The following is an 18,129-nucleotide window of genomic DNA, read 5'->3' as shown; positions in this document are numbered from 1 at the left end:
GAGGAGTTTAAGTGTCCCAATGATCCTTGGAGCTATATTGTCCAGGGGCTTTCATGCCGCCTGGTAAGGTTTCCCAAGACAAACAGGTCCTGGGTGAGGGATCAGACAAAGAGCAGCTTGAAGACTTCTATGGATACACAACAAAATGGACTCAGATTTCCTCCTCGCCCAGACGCAGGTCACCGGGGCCCCCCTCTAGAGCCAGGCCTGGAGTTGGGGCACAATGCCGAGCACAGCCCGAAGAGGCAACGTGGGTCATCCCTCCAATGGGCTCACCACTCATAGGAGGGGCCATAGAGGTTGGGTGCATTGTGAGCTGGGCGAAAGCCGAAGTCAGGGCACTTGGCGGTCCGATCCTCGGCTACATAAGCTAGCTCAGCGTGAGACCAAAATAGTATTTTTACAAAATGCAGAATTTGTGTGTCAGTTCTTCTGTACAGATTTGAGGATGACACACCGCCACTCCAAATTCCCTTCCGCCCGTTGAGTGGGTCAGGGTCAAGGTCATCAAGCGCAAGTGGACGGAGCCCAGGTGGACTGGTCCCTTCAAGGTCGTGGAACGGACGGCCCCACGCCCTTCGACTAGCTGGTAAAGGGGACACCTGGTACCACCTCCCCCTCTGCACTCCGGCTGAGGAACCTGCCAAAGAAGGGGCCCGGAAGACGACGCTGAGAGAGATCTCCCTCCGTTGAGCTGCCGTCTACCGTCGTGTGGATCTTCCAGACTTGCTCAACTGCTACATTGTATATCATTGCTTGAGACCAGTCCATATGCTAATTGTTTCTTATTTTCTCTTGCTTCTTCTCCGCATAGCTTTTTGCATCTTTGAAACAAGTGAAAAATTTGATGTTGATCGCCGTTTCGTTACCTAAATTACCTTGATTTGTATAGACCAAAGGCTGGATGTTAGACCCAGCAGTATTCCCTGAGGGACTGGTGTTTGGGCATGTTCTACTGTCCTTGTCCCTCCTTCTTGACGACAGTGACTGACAAATGTCTTGGAACATATGGCGGACTTGAAATAGACTGGGTTAAGGGAGACAGCAAGACTTACTTTTTTTACCTGTGCAGTGTGATTAATTGCGGGGGACGTAATAGCAATTACCGTGGTTGTGACCTCTATCTTTGTTATACTAACTACATCACCACCAAAGATCTGGTAACTTTGACCATAAGAGCGGGCGCAGGCAACGTGTGGCTCAGGTGGATGACTAGCCTGGACAAGAGCTAAGATCTAGGTGACTGTATTGCTTGTTCTGCTGGACTTCCCTTTCCCCACATTTATCCCGCCCCTTTTAAGTTGGCTGTAACAAATGGCTCAAACTGTCTTATTTCCTTGTTTTCTGAACCCACGCCGCCAGGTTGTGATTTCTTGGCTAGTGTGTACCCCTCTGTTGACAATTCCACCCGACTTCTTCCCTTTGTAGCCCAAAAGCTGAATTACACGTTTTTAATTCACAGGACCGTCTGCGTCCCCCAACAAATTGAGTGACATTGACTTTTCCTGGTGCACAAGTCTGTTAGATGGCTCAAAAACAGGGCCTTGGGCACGGGCTGACTTAGTTTGGTATTGTGGGGAGCACAAATTGTGGTGTAAATCCTGTGCAGGTGCCAAGAACCTTCCTATAATTAGTGCTATTTTTCCTGTGACTGCTACTAAAAATGTAGAACTTATTAACTATGTTTTTTATAATCTGTTGAGACTGACCAACCTGACTTGGGACGCTGTTGAGGGACTTGCTGAACAACTTGCCCCGATGACTCAGTCCAGGGGGCCTTAGAAGGCCTCCGAGCCCTGTCTAAAGAACTTACTGAAGTTTCTGAACCCTTTAAAGATTGGCTCCACAACACCTTTGGCAGGTAGTCTGACCTAATTAAGTCTGCCCTGGTCTCCGTTGGAGATTTCTTGGCTGTTATAGACTCATGCGGATGCTCTATCGCCCCTTGTGCTAGGTCTCTATGCACCCGCATCATTGTTAGAGCTGTCGAAGCTCAACCCCACCCTGTTTCTGAGATTGGTATGTCACTGAAGGGATCAAGCACAGTATTGACTTTCGAGGACTGTTAGTTTCCTTCCCTGACCATGACGACATTGACGTGGACTCCCTCCATCCATCTCCCATGATTGTTTATTGCTAGTGACCATGACGACATTGACCTGGACTCCCTCCATCTATCTCCCATGATTGTTTATTGCTAGTGACCATGACGACATTGACGTGGACTCCCTCCATCTATCTCCCATGATTGTTTATTGCTAGTGACCATGACGACATTGACGTGGACTCCCTCCATCTATCTCCCATGATTGTTTATTGCTAGTGACCATGACGACATTGACGTGGACTCCCTCCATCTACCTCCCATGATTGTTTATTGCTAGTGACCATGACGACATTGACGTGGACTCCCTCCATCTATCTCCCATGATTGTTTATTGCTAGTGACCATGACGACATTGACGTGGACTCCCTCCATCTATCTCCCATGATTGTTTATTGCTAGCTTGCTCAAAAACCAAAACAGCACCTACTTTAATGTAGAGCGTGCTTTAGAAGTGTTGCACTAGTGATACAGATCTTTTGGAGAAGATCTGAAGGGGGATTGTGGAGAATATATATTTATATATGCAAGAGTTACTCCTTTATATTCAGTCATATTTGAAAACAGCTAGTGTTTTTCTATTTGTTCTCTTTCAGTTTGTCCGCAAGTAAACTGTGTGTGTTAACCTTGAAGCTTTGGAATGTAGGGAGTTGGAGTACTCCCTAAATATCTTATCTTTAGTCGAACAATGAACCTGTATGTCTCATCTGGGGAAGGTGGGGGCTGTTTGCGGGTTCAAGAAGTAGTCTCTTCCCGTTTGAATGTTAGAACAACTTAGGAAGCCGGTATGAATAATATTCCAAATCTGTTTTGATGATCCTTCTTACTCAGCATATATGTCATCAAAAGAATTTGGGATTGACCAGTAACTTAAATTCCCTTGGAGGAACATCTGGTCTGACGCAACAGTACCTACTGTACTGTATACTTGTTGAAATACCCTTTTTAGAGCAAATATCTACCCAAATGGCCACTTTGTTGCTGCCAAAAATGTATTTTAAGTAATATTTTGATATTGACAGATCTCTTCTCTGCATATTTTACCAGAATACTCTTATGGGCATTACATATATATAAATCCAGTACCTACTGTACTGTTTACTTGTAGAAATACCCTTTACAAAGCTAAAACATACCAAAACAACCACTTTGCTGCTGCCAAAAATTGATTTCAAGTAATATTTTGATATTGACAAATCTCATCTCTGCTTATTTTACTAGAATACCCTTATGGGCATTACATATATCAAAATCAAGTACCTACTCTACTGTTTACATGTTGAAATACCCTTTTTAGAGCAAATATCTACCCACTTTGTTGCTGACAAAAATTGATTTCAAGTAATAATTTGATATTGACACATCTTATCTCTGTATATTCTACTGGAATACCCTTATGGGCATTACACATATATAAATATAGTACCTACTGTACTGTTTACTTGTTGAAATACCCTTTTCAGAGCTAAACGCTAAACAAATTGCCACTTTGCTGCTACCAAAAATTGATTCCAGATAATATTAATAATAATAACAAAATTGTCAGAATAATTGTATAAAAGTTATCACACAACTTTGTGTTACATTGAGTTCAGGTCCCCTGCGAGAAGACAAAAGCTGTTTTTCATCTTATCAAGCAAAAGACATGTAAAACTCTACTGTGTGCGATTGGATGGGACATGGGGGTGTCGGTTTCTTTGATCTATAGACAGCAAAAGGAAGACCTTGTTTATCCAAGATCGACAAAGTGGAGGGAGCAGACCTGACGCAGTTCCACCTTTTCTTTGAACTGTTTATGACCGAGGGGAAAAGCTGTTTACGACCTCCCTCCCTGTAAAAACAGCTGCAGCTATGTAATCAGAAAAGGCCCAAATAAAAGAGGACGCGTGGAACTCCCTCGTCAGAGCGTGGTGGGAAACTGTACGAAGTTGCAGCCCAGACGTTTCTCCTCATGAGCTAAATTGAATCCTGTCTCTGTTTGATTTCTTTGCTTCTTGTCTTGTCTAATAGATGTCATCGGTGTTTGAACCTGACAAAAATGTCAAAACATTTCTCTAAAACACAATATTATACATTCTGAAAATGTAAACGATAGCAAAAATATACCTACACATTTCAGAAAATTTCACTCGCAAACCCATCCATCCATCCATTTACTACCGCTTATTCCCTTTGTGGTCACGGGGCGCGCTGGTGCCTATCTCAGCTACAATCGGGCGGAGAGCGGGGTACACCCTGGACACGTCGCCATCTCATCGCAGTCACTACCAAACACTTTGTTTAAAAGAGTTTTACTGCTTTTTTAGCCCTTTGAGACACTTGTGATTTAGGGCTATATAAATAAAAATTGATTGATTAATTGATACTGTACCAAAATTCTAAATAACTAAAGAAAACTGTAACTGAATGTCTTAGTGTGATGTCATTCTGTGACAGACAAATGGTACACAGTTTCCACATGGTGAGGACATTGATGGTCAGACTCACTGTCCTACGGATTACCTCAACTTCTGCCTAGACGTGATCTGCCCTGCTAAGACTGTTCAGTGCTACCCTAATAACACACCCTGGGTAACACAGGAGGTTCAAGCTGTGCTCAACAAGAAGAAAAGCTGCCTTCAGGAGTGGAGACAGGGAGGCAATGAGAGCAGCACAGCGGGAGAAGAAAGGACGCGTGAGGAAGGCTAAGGAAGGCTAAGGACAGCTACAGGAAGAAGCTGGAGCAGAACACATGATGGAGGTCTGGGAAGGTGTGAAAACCATCACAGGCCACAAGACAAAGACCAGAGCAGTAGGGGGGACAATAGAGAGGGCCAATGAGATGAATAACTTCTTCAACCAGTTCAACCAGCACGTGTCCCCCCACCCCCCACTCCTCATTGCATCCACCCCCTCTTCTTTGCCCCGCAAGCCATGGCTGCACCCCCCTCCTCCTCCTCCACCAGACATTAGTCATCTCTGTGGACCAGGTCAGAGGTCAACTGAGGAAGCTGCATCCTAGAAACTATCTGGTGCGCACCAGAATCTATCCGGTGTGCACTGCGTATTATTGAAAGGCCTACTGAAATGAGATTTTCTTATCTAAACGGAGATAGCAGGTCCATTCTACGTGTCATACTTGATCATTTCGCGATATTGCTATATTTTTGCTGAAAGGATTTAGTAGAGAACATCGACGATAAAGTTTGCAACTTTTGGTCGGTAATAGAAAAGCCTTGCCTTTACCGAAAGTAGCATATGATGTGCGCGTAACGTCACTGGTTGTAGGGCTTCTTACATTGTTTATAATCATAGCAAACAGCAGCAAGAGATATTCAAACCGAGAAAGCGACGATTTCCCCATTAATTTGAGCGAGGATGAAAGATTTGTGGATGAGGAAAGCGACAGTGAAGGTCTAGAAGAAAAAAAAAAGACGAGGGCAGTGGTAGCGATTCAGATGTTATTAGACACATTTACTAGGATAATTCTGGAAAATCCTTTATCTGCTTATTGTGTTAGTAGTGTTTTAGTGAGATTATATAGTCGTACCTGAAAGTCGGAGGGGTGTGGTGACCGCCAGTGTCTCTGAGGGAAGCCATGGAGGAGTCAAGAAAGTCACAGCTGCCTCTTTGACAGCTGCAGGAAGAACCACACAAGCTCCGCTCATGTTTACGATAAGAGCCGACTTATTACCACAATTTTCTCACCGAAACTTGCCGGTTGATATGTGGTAGAGAAACATGTTTGCTTGACCCCTCTGTTCCATATTAAAGCTTCACAACAAACAAAGAAACACCGGCTGTGTTTGTGTTGCTAAAGGCAGCTGCAATCCACCGCATTTCACCAACAGCATTCTTCTTTACAGTCTCCATTTTTCATTGAACAAATTGCAAAGGATTCAGCAACACAGATGTCCAGAATACTGTGTAATTGTGCGATTAAATTTAGCTGTGAGTGATGCTGGAATAAAATGTCCACTACCACCAATAATGTCACAAGCACGCGTCAACATAAGCGTCATCATTCTGCAACGTTTTCAACAGGACACTTTGCGTGAAATTTAAAATTGCAATTTAGTCATTGATGTATAAACTATCAGACTGCGTGGTCGGTTCTAGTGGCTTTCAGTAGGCCTTTAAGTACAGTCTTTTATTTTCCTACATGCAAACAGTGTTATTGTTCAAACTGTGTGTGATGCAACAGTATTTAAAATGATTTAATATACTTGTTAAATAATGTGTCTTCCTTGTTTTTAATGAATAATTAAGGCCTACTATGCTACTGTATTTTAATGCTGTTCATGATGGTGCTACTTGGAAATCCAAGTATTTTCTGAGGTGGTACTTGGTGAAAAAAGTTTGACAACTACTGAAGTAGTGACATTGTAAACTACACTGGCAGACACCATTTTGTTATACCCAAACGGCGTCTGCTCATACATCGCGCTTCCAACGAGATCCCGTTCTTTCCCCCCGAGTTAGAAAGTTCCAGAACTGTTCACGTTATACCATCTCATCTTATTGTGGAACATGTGAATGTTTGAAGTGGAACTAAATGTGATCTCTGAAAGGGGTACACATTATTTCCAAAGCAGGGCCCCCATCCACATATACAATACTACTACATATCTGATGAAAAACAACATTATTTTTGTTTTTTTAATTGTAAGTGTGCCAAATCACCTATATTTGGACATTATCTAATGGAAATGACTGCTGTCTGATAATCACATCAATAACACAATAACAATCATGTGTCTGAGTACACCTATTGATAAATTATTAATCAAACACGTCATGTTTAAAGTTAGTAAAAATGTGAGAGTAAGAAGTGAACAAACCTGTTCTGTGTAAAACAACTTGAGGTTTCTTGAAAACAGCCTCCAGTAGTTGACGTAGTCTCATGTTGTCATCTTTTGTCCGAGAAAGTTCCTCCTCGTACTCTGCTACGGTTCTTTCACACATTTCCACACAATCACAACACTTTACACTCACACTTGATCTTAACTAAGCGATGTGTTGATCAAATCCGCGTCTCTTTGTTAGCGGCTAACAAGCTAAGCTAACTAGCATGCTAGGCTAACTAGCGCGCTCAAACAACGAGCAAGCTAAGCGGGCCTAATAATGTCCAAAGTTGAGTGAGACGAGTGGAGTTGATGCTGACACGGAGGATGAATAAAGTGTAGTTAGTAGCGATGTGCCGAGGCTTAGAAGCGTGTGTGGAGTAAAGGAGGACTTTGCTGCGAAGAACATATCCTCCACGCATGCGTCACTTAGGGGCGGGGCCAAAGAGTCATGGCTGTGATGTTTTGAGCTAGGGAGTACCAGAATTACACTACCCAGCATGCAACAGTAGTGACGAGCATGCGCGGTAGCCCTGTGAAGTGGTGTATGTCGCCATGCGGACAGCTAGAATGTGGTTATGAGTACCAGAGGTGGGTAGTAACGCGCTACATTGGCTTCGTTACATCTACTTGAGTAACTATTGGGATGAATTGTACTTCTAAGAGTAGTATTTATGCAACATACTTTTACTTGAGTATATTTATAGGGAAGAAACGCTACTTTTTCAGACACACATTCAAAGTAGGATATGCATGCCTGCGTTTTACCAATCAAAAGCCGTCACTGGTGACGTTGGACCAATCAAACAGAGCCAGGCGGTCACATGACCGTCCACCTGGAACCCGACTTAAACAAGTTGAAAAACTTATTGGGGTGTTACCATTTAGTGGTCAATTGTACGGAATATGTACTGTACTGTGCAATCTACTAATAAAAGTATCAATCAATCAATCGAAAGTGTAAAGGAAAAAAGACACTTTTATTTCAACCATATTTCCTGTCCAAAGCCTAAAGACTGATCGCACAGTTCCTGTCTTCACAATAAAAGTGCCGCTCCATCGCGCCTGCGCTAACAAAATAAGAGTCTCCGAAAGCCATCGCAAACAAGCTAGCAAGCTACGGAGTTTGCCGCCAAAGTAACAACCAACCTCAAAGACATGCACCTGGGGATAGGTTGATTGGCAACACTAAATGGTCCCTAGTGTGTGAATGTTGTCTGTCTATCTGTGTTGGCCCTGTGATGAGGTGGCGACTTGTTCAAGGTGTACTCCGCCTTCCGCCCGATTGGAGCTGAGATAGGCACCAGCGCCCCCCGCGACCCCAAAGGGAATAAGCGGTAGAAAATGGATGGATACTGTATATATAAATGTATGTATGTATATATGTATATATATATATATATATATATATATATATATATATATATATATATACATATACATATATATATATATATATATATATATATATACATGTATATATATATATATATATACTGTATATATATATAAATATATATATATATATGTATATATATATATAAAAATTATACGTGTCTTTGTGTATGTTTATATATGTACATGCACTGTATATGTATATATGAGGTAGATCACCTCGACTTGGTCATTAATTGAGTAATTGATTGAGGATGAAAAACTTATTGGGGTGTTACCATTTAGTGGTCAATTGTACGGAATATGTACTGTACTGTGCAATCTACTAATACAGGTTTCGATCAATCAATGCCTACTGAGCCTATGGTGCTATATTGTGGCTCAATGTGCCATATTTTTTTTATTTTAATGTATTATTATTTAACATATATTATCGTTTTAGTTGCTTAAGAGATATTCCTGTCTCTGAATTTGCTCATTGCTATTTTTATGTTTTTGTGCATTATTTTTTGCCGTAGTCATTAAACAAACAGGTTACTCATCAGTTACTCAGTACTTGAGTAGTTTTTTCACAACATACTTTTTACTTTTACTCAAGTAAATATTTGGGGGACTACTCCTTACTTTTACTTGAGTAATACATCTCTAAAGTAACAGTACTCTTACCTGAGTACAATTTCTGACTACTCTACCCACCTCTGCCTATGATGAAAATTACAGACCTCTGTCATCATTTTAAGTGGGAGAACTTGCACACTCAGTGACTGACTAAATACTTTTTTGCCCCACTTAAGTGTTTTCTTTGAGTTGAGGTCACATGACCAAAAAGTTGTTGATTAAAAAAAAAAAGGAAAAACTGGAAAATTGAACACATGAGTCGGCTTTAGCAGTGATGAACAAACAATATGAAAGTAGGTTTGAGGTTCTAGGTCACATGACTACAGCTACTGACAATTGAAATGTTCTTAGTGAGTTAATGACAAGTACTTTATTGACGGTCCCTTAAACTAAAGCACTTGTCAGCAGGGACTGACAGACGTGGCATGAGTTTTCAGTGCCGGGGACAAACAGTCAGCCTGGCTGGATGTTGAATATCTGTTGAATATCCAACTTCTGAACTCATTTGACCTCTGTTCGGCATTTGGAGATCACTCCAGCAGCACTGAGAGAGGACTCCGCCTAACTACCTTTAGGTAAATGTTGCAATCGTTAATACCAACAAAGAAATTCACAGAAAAAATGTTACAACGTAGGTAAAGTAAGGCTCCACTTTTCCAAAAGTCATGGTAGCTTGATGGTAATATACATTGGCTTTGCTATTGACATGCTACTGATTAGCATTAGCAACTTCTCATGACGTTAACCCCCCACCAAATGAGTTAATTAAAACTATGACTAAGACGAATGTTAGAATCAAACAGCTGGTGCGTAATAAATCCAATATTTACAGTATGAACACTTTTTTGGGCGCAAAAAAGAAACAATATGAAATAACACTACTGCCATCTAGTGTATTGGACTTGCAACTGTAAATAAAATTACTTGTAAATGATCATTTGGTAATAATTCAAGAAGATAACACAAAAGGACAACAATATACAGTATCATTTTAAATGTTGCAATAATAATTTAGATTTATTATCACAAACACAATTATCACCACGCACAAAAGCACCAAAAGTGGTACCGTTGAGAACAGGTATTGATTTCGGGGTACCGGAATCTGAGCCGTATCGGTTGAAATGTGAACAGTATCCATCCCTACCAGCAAGTGTTGTTGTACTGGAAACTAATTTACAAACACAACTTCATCACACACAATACTCCACTATGGAATTGTTCTTATATTAAAATGAGAAACAAATCCATCTTTGTACAGCAATGGGTTCAAAAAGGCATTTGGTCACTGATGCACTTATTGACTGATAAAAGTATTTTATTATTTGAAGACATCAAGTACAACCTGCAAATTGAAAAATATGCAAAAATATATATATTTATATAAAGGCTTTTGTTCAAAATATTCTAATTACAGCATTTTATGGTGTTTAATTATTTGCTGTTTCTTCTTTACTGTATTTTCTCTGAAACCAAAAAATACTCATAACTTCAAAGTTTCCATTCATCCGAAGGCAAATGAGTTAATTTAAGAAAAAAAAAGACGGAATTGACAACTTAACATTTTTTTTAGGATTTTGTTTTGCAATTGAAGACAACATTTGTTGGTTCTGTGATAGGGAAACACAATAAACAGTTTATTTTATGAATGTATGCAGAGTAAAACTCTGTGGGATGATGTACAATATCAGCTTTTGCCTGACACTCCAAACTTTGATTAATATTGATATTGTTTTGGGGATGTTAAAAAAGAAAACGTAAACTTTTTTAAAACACAATGATGTGGATTTTTTTGTTTTACCCACAAATGTAAGTTTGTAAACACAAAACCATCCTTTCACAAACATTTCAGTCATTTTCTCTCACTTTTTTATTGCATAAAGGTCTGGTTACATACATATAAAACAATCATCATATTACAAAAGAGAGTAATATAAATAATTAATAAAATGGATTAAAGACCCAAACAAATGATTCATAAAGTCACACATTTTAAAATTGTATAAAAGACAACTGTTCAAATGATATATAAAGTAAATAATAATATGCTTCCTGAAGTGGTCCAGAAGATGTTTCAGATGTGAACCAGTACATATGTATATCATATAAAGGTGATAATCTATGGGATGATTAATAATTAGAAATAAAAGTATGTAATACTTCAATATTTCAAACACCTATAAAAAACACTATTATGAATAAGTCTAATATTGTATGATGAATATATATACACATACAATGTTTATTTAAAAAAATGTCCTGTACTGTTCACTCTCACCTTTTCAATCAAATTGTACACAATGTTGCATATTAATGCATGTACTTGCCTGACAAAAGCACATAAATGTCACACGTTTTATGTGCTTTTGTTATTTCTCTCTCTGGCACTCATGGAGGGTGGACGCTCCCCTTTCCTCTCCCTTATCTCTCCTGCTTGCTTCTTTGTTTTGTCTTAACTTTCTTGTTGCCTCTTTTTGCACTGCTCTCCAAATCTAAACATTGGAACTATTTAACTGGCCTCAACAAAATTGACAAGATCTTGGGTTTGGGGGAACCTGCTGTCGTGACGAAGCGGTTGTTGCTGGACACACGACTGACTCTTGGGAGAAGAAGGAGGGCCGCGTGCCTGGCGACCCTTTTCTGTCGAGGACGTGAAGATATCCACCTATTCGGAATTATGACAACAGGACATCTGCTAATTGGAGTAAGCGTTGCTCTGGTTTGTCGACAAATTGGAAGTTGCTGGCAGTCTTCAAAGTACCCCAAAGCTGCCACAAATGATTGGAGGATGCGGGAAGAACTGTGGATTACATCGGACTGTCTACCCCGCAGATTTTGAGGACCAGTCATAGACAATTTAGAGTGAAAATCAAATTTTATTTTCACTCGCATACAAATCATTCTAACTTGGATTGTTTCCCTGGCTTCGAAACTCTCCCAAAGGACAGCGCAGCGAACACACAACAAACTCCCTTTTTGTCCCTCATGGACACACACCTGTTGTTTTGGACTTTGGACAAGACAGTACAAATCATCAAGGCCGCGGAACAAAGACACACTGCGGGCTTACACACACACACACACACACACACACACATACATCCACAAAAAAATATACGCCACACATACCCCCCACACCCCCCAACCCAACGCCATCGACGCAACGGTGATGAATGGATGGTCAGCGCCTGAGAGCTGCGGCCTACCACCATGACCTTGAACTACCTTCTCTCTGTTGCTAGATATCTCGAAATGTTTGTTGTGATATGCATATGTGCTTTGCTATGGAGGTTTTTTTCCACTCCAGACTGGGCCCCCTTAGGAGCCCAGTCTAAATTGTATTTTTTTACTCATCCTTCCCCAGCGTTTACCTTTTTCCCATCTTTTAAGGGGCGCCTAATGGCGACCCATCAACGTTCTTGTTCTGTAACCCTGTACACTGTTTGTTTGTCTAATTTTGAGCAGGTTTGTGCTGAAAACAAAGTTTAGTTGTACTTGTGCAATGACAATAAAGACATATCCTTTCCTATCTTATCCTATCCTATCCTATCCTGTTAGAAAGTCAAAATGAAAGTCTGGACAGTTTATTTCAAATCCTGCAGTTTCATTTGCTGCTGCTGTTCTCACCAGCACACTTGTGTTTCTTACACTGGTACTTAGAAGACAATCTTTCACCACACACACTGCAACTCAACACTTTCTCTCCTGGGTGTCTTCTCATGTGTGCTAAAAGGTTTGATCGGTCACAAAAGCTTTTGTTGCAGATTGAACAAGAATGCGATTTTTCACCAGTGTGTGTTCTCATGTGTACTTTGAAACTGTTACTTAGTACAAAACCTTTACTACAGATTGAACAGGAAAAAGGTTTTTTGCCAGTGTGTGTTCTGATGTGTACTTTCAAATATTGACTTTGTGTAAAACCTTTGCCACAGGTTAAAGAGGAAAAATGTTTTTCTCCAGTGTGTGTTCTCATGTGTACTTTCAAATATTGACTTTGTGTAAAACCTTTACCACAGATTGAACAAGGAAACGTTTTTTCGCCAGTGTGTGTTCTCATGTGCGCTTTCACATTATGACTTCGAACAAAACGTTTACCACAGACTGAACAGATAAAAGGTTTTTCTCCAGTGTGTGTTCTCATGTGTACTTTCAGATGACTATGGTATTTAAAAGTTTTGTGAGAGTGAGAAGATGTGAAGTGAGTGTTGTCAGTGTGACATGTCTTATCATCTTTAGAGTCTTCATCATCAGTGTCAGGAGAGTGTGACGTTGTGTCCTCACTATCTGATAGTGGAGCTAAGAGCTTGTCTGCTTGTGATCCTCCACAGTGGTCTCCATCAGCTTCTGTTGTCATGTGTTGTGTTGAGCTGCTGCTTGGAGGCTCCCCCCCTCCCCTCTCCTCACTTTCACCTTTCACCTCATCATCTTCACTCTTCACAGGGACACCAGTCACTGGGAACTCCACCAGTCCTTCAATATGCTCTCCCACCTGACTGATGCTGTGTTCCTCCTCTTCCTCTTTAATGTGGGGCATCAGTGAGTCTTCCTCTTCCTTTTTACAGGGAAGGGTCTGTGAAGGATCCTCCTTCACCATCCTGAAGCTATACTCCTTTTTTTCAGGCAGACGTTGTTCTCCACAGACGTCTGCAGGACACACAATGACAAACATGCTTTAGAAATGTCCAGATTTGCTCAGTCACATGAGGCATTCAGTAAGTTTACATGTACTTAATTTATATTTAGTGGTCGACACAACAAGGCGGTTCAATCGAGCTAAAATCTGCTCGTGTGGGACAGGAAGTCATGCATAAACACTAAATAAATTATCTAGTTTACTTTCAAAGTAGAATATTCTGTTTAAGGCGGATGGTATTTTACACTTTGAAAAGTCCTAATGGACATGAAGTCAACTCGTCAAAAGGTTGTCAGACCTAATTTCACCTTCTTGACACAAATGGATGAAAACATTCTGATTCTAAAAGGCCCAAAATTAAAGAATCATAAAACAGGCATATCCTGGGCAGCTATACGGAGGTCTGTACTACAGCGTTGTATTAAAATGACTATTTCCATCTCCAACATGAAAGTGAGTGTCGCTAACACTACTGCACACAGGAAATCATGTGGAGGAGAATTGCAAGTAGTCGAAACAAAGATTGTGAATGACTGACAAGAGGCCCACTTTGTTCATGTAAGTCTACTGTGGGATAAACAAAGTGAGACCTCTTAGTCCAGTTTAAAATCCACAGACCAAGAAGGACACACTTGGATATAGCAATATATTGATGACGGCAATAATTAAGTTATTAGGTTTATTTTCATTTATATCGATCTTGGCCTTCGATTGTGTGAATATTTTAATGCCTCTGGACATTGTATTTAATTCTTTTTAACACCATTTAAGGCCTTTATTTAGGCAAAGTCCATTCAATGATTTTTAATGCTTTTTAATGTCACAAAGAAACCCTGCTAAAGCTCTTAAATTTAAACAATTGTGGACTGATCCATACAAAAATTGACGATAACAATACCAAGCATAATATCAATATAAGGTAATTATAGCAGTTTGATCGATATTATGTATTATATATATTTTGTTGAGTTTGTTATTGTTTACAAACTCAGTAAAAAGGAAGACTTTAAGGGCATAAACCTAATGATTTAATTCAGAGCCATATTTAAATATTCAATTGATATTCTAACACCACCATCCTGTGTTTTTGTCTGATTATGATTGCCAACAAAAATGTAATCATTCAATTATCCTGATGACTTTAAATACCAGTATCCGCATTGATATGACCCATACTGCTTCTGAAACTATTTGGTACTGGATCGATACCAACATTTGTAGTATCAGCCAAAACTAAAGTATCAAACAATAAAACAAGTGATTATTACATTTGAACAAAAGAGAAGACTAAGTGGTTATTACATTTTAACAGGCTTCACGGTGGAAGAGCGGTTAGTGCGTCTGCCTCACAATACAAAGGTCCTGCAGTCCTGGGTTCAAATCCAGGCTCGGGATCTTTCTGTGTGGAGTTTGCATGTTCTCCCCGTGAATGCGTGGGTTCCCTCCGGGTACTCCGGCTTCCTCCCACTTCCAAAGACATGCACCTGGGGATAGGTTGATTGGCAACACTAAATTGGCCCTAGTGTGTGAATGTGAGTGTGAATGTTGTCTGTTTATCTGTGTTGGCCCTGTGATGAGGTGGCGACTTGTCCAGGGTGTACTCCGCCTTCCGCCCGATTGTAGCTGAGATAGGCGCCAGCGCCCCCCGCGACCCCGAAAGGGAATAAGCGGTACAAAATGGATGGATGGATACATTTTAACAGAAGTGTAGATAGAAACACGTTACATTAGAAAGTTCCTAAATAAAAAAGATTTAATGGAGTTATTGAGACATTTCTAGGATGTATTTATGATTTTTCCGAGATTTTGATAGAATTTAATACATTCAAAGGCAATTCGACGGTTTCAGGTTCGATCCTAGTCACTGCCGTTGTGTCCTTGAGCAAGGTACTTTACCCACCTGCTCCCACACTGGTTTAAATGTAACTTAGATCATGGGTTTCACTATGTAAAGCCCTCTGAGTCACAAGAGAAACGCGCTAAATAAATATACTTCACTTCATTTAAAAGGAAACCACACTTTTGTAATTTATTCTGCCTATCAAAAACATATTTTTATTTTTTATGCATTCTAAATAGTAATAAATGCGATCAAAATCTGTTTACAATAGAGGCTACTAGAGTCGCACTATTCTGCCTAAAAATAACTTAAAAAGTATCCAAACACCTCCATTAAGGTTTTATGTACATGCAGTAGGTATATATGTCATTTAGTAACAGGTACTTTTTTAAAAAGATGGATTATTTACGTATTTATGCTTATTAGCGCATCACTTTCAAAAAAGCATCACTACATGTGCTTTTTTTTCAACATCACTGAATATTACACACTGCATACTTACTGAGAGCCAACCTACTTTCTAAAATACCACTTACTGTACAATGTCTGCTGTCACTATGACGCAGACTGATAGACTCTTGTTATATTCTCGTTTGGATGAGGACAGACTCATAATCGTCGCACGGTATGGGGAGTGAAGCCAAGCCTCTTTTCGGGCCTAAATTGGCTGTCAAAGGGAATCAACTTGTCAGAGTACGTCCTCATCCTTCTACTACCCAGGTGAGAGGCCACTTATAATAACAATATCAGTTGGTATTCAAGCCACAAAATGCAAATGGAGTATTGTTGGTGCTTTTTGGATGGTTATAGAGGACCTCTCATTGGCTCCATTGCAAGTGGACTTTTATTTACATTTATGAGTTACAATGGGATTTAAAAATATATATATCAATAGTCATGTATTTCATAATGATTGTGAAGGATAGAAAAAATTCCCCCAAAAAGTGCAGTTGTCCTCTAAATTCAAACGATTAGATTTAAAGGCCTACAGAAATGAGATTTTATTTAAACGGGAATAGCAGGTCCATTCTATGTGTCATACTTGATCATTCACGATATTGCCATATTTTTGCTGAAAAGATTTAGTAGAGAACATCCATGATAAAGTTCGCAACTTTTGGTCGCTAAGAGAAAAGCCCTGCCTTTACAGGAAGTCGCAGACGATGACATCACCTGTGTGGGGGCTCCTCACATATTCACATTGTTTCTAATGGGAGCCTCCAACAAAAACAGCTATTCGGACCGAGAAAACGACAATTTCCCCATTAATTTGAGCGCGGATGAAAGATTTGTGTTTGTAGATATTGATAGTGACGGACTAGAAAAAAAAAAAAAACGCGATTGCATTGGGACGGATTTTGATGTTTTTAGACATATTTACTAAGATAATTCTGGGAAATCCCTTATCTTTCTATTGTGATGCTTGTGTTTTAGTGAGTTTAATAGTACCTGATAGTCGGAGGTGTGTCTCCACGGGTGTCTTGACGCCAATGTCTCAGAGGAGTTGACGGCAGCTTTATGGACGGCACAAGTTCAGCTTTTCTCCGGTAAGAAGCGACGTTTTAACCACAATTTTGTCACCGAAACCTGCTGGTTGACATTCTGTCGTGATTCATGTTCGCTTGACCGCGCTCTGATCCATAGGAAAGTTTGATCTCCGGGAATTTTAAACAAGGAATCACCATGTGTTTGTGTGGCTAAAGGCTAAAGCTTCCCAACTCCATCTTTGTACTTTGACTTCTGAAATATTAATTGAACAAATTGCAAAAGATTCAGCAACACAGATGTCCAAAATACTGTGTAATTATGCGGTTAAAGCAGACGACTTTTAGCTGTGTGTGTGTGCAGCGCTCATACTTCCTATAAACCCGTGACGTCTTGCGTACACGTCATCATTACACAACGTTTTTAAGACGAAACTCCCGGGAAATTTAAAATTGCAATTTAGTAAACTAAAAAGGCCGTATTGGCATGTGTTGCAATGTTAATATTTCATCATTGATATATAAACTATCAGACTGTGTGGTGGCTAGTAGTGGCTTTCAGTAGGCCTTTAGGAACCAGTACTAAAAAAAAAATGGTACTTGGTGTACAGCTCTTATCTTCACCACTAAACCCTTGAAATATGCTGACATATGTGCTGCTAAGGTAAATAAACAGAAGCCATATTGAACGTTTGCCTTCATTTGACCAGGTGAGGTAAGGAGGACGGCCTCTAGGTCACATGGTTACACCCCAGCAATTACACTGTTGATGATTGATGAGCATTCATTTTTAAATGGTGGTGTTAAAAAGCAAATATATCTCCATCTTTAGTGATAAATGTGTCCCCCGGATGAACATGTGTCACAAACATTGTATTAGATGATATGTGGATGTTGTGCTTACTTGGACTGTGATGAAGCTGTGAGGACTCAGGTGGTTTGTCTTCATGCTCTTCAGTCTTCACAGAGACAACAGTCAGTGGAAACTTGCTGACATCAGCCTCCTCCTGCCCTACAGGACACTCTCCCTCCTGACTGATCCACACTTCCTCCTCTTCCTCTTTAATGTGGGGGGGCTGTGGATCCTCCTGCTGCTGAAGGGGACGTTCTTCTTGACGAGCGTTCATCTGTTGGACGTCCACAAGACAACACAAACAAACTTCAGCTCAGACGTGTCAAATGTTTTTTAGACCATCAAATATAATATTTTCCAAGTGGACTGACACCACTTT

At 40.2% G+C, this 18,129-nt stretch overlaps 1 protein-coding gene across 1 annotated transcript; it reads right to left on the bottom strand.

Annotated features, from left to right (window-relative positions):
• Positions 1-11,352: 11,352 nt before the first annotated feature.
• Positions 11,353-18,100, bottom strand: LOC133546982 (zinc finger and SCAN domain-containing protein 2-like). Its single transcript, XM_061892826.1, has 2 exons — positions 17,802-18,100; positions 11,353-13,584 (listed from the first exon to the last, which is right to left on the bottom strand). Exons 1-2 carry the CDS (start codon positions 18,022-18,024, stop codon positions 12,545-12,547), a joined length of 1,263 nt encoding a protein of 420 aa, XP_061748810.1. The 5' UTR covers positions 18,025-18,100; the 3' UTR covers positions 11,353-12,544.
• Between the last annotated feature and the right edge of the window lie 29 nt (positions 18,101-18,129).

This window comes from Nerophis ophidion, unplaced genomic scaffold (genome assembly GCF_033978795.1).
Source record: "Nerophis ophidion isolate RoL-2023_Sa unplaced genomic scaffold, RoL_Noph_v1.0 HiC_scaffold_56, whole genome shotgun sequence".
Lineage (NCBI taxonomy): Eukaryota > Metazoa > Chordata > Actinopteri > Syngnathiformes > Syngnathidae > Nerophis > Nerophis ophidion.
Note: the sequence above shows the minus strand (reverse complement) of the source record. Positions and strands in the feature narration are given on the sequence as shown.

Coding starts and splice junctions, on each gene's coding strand:
- LOC133546982 (XM_061892826.1), bottom strand. CDS start 18,024: ATGAACGCTCGTCAAGAAGAACGTCCCCTTCAGCAGCAGGAGGATCCA. Junction 13,585..17,801: donor ACAGCTTCATCACAGTCCAA/GTAAGCACAACA, acceptor TGTGTCCTGCAG/ACGTCTGTGGAGAACAACGT.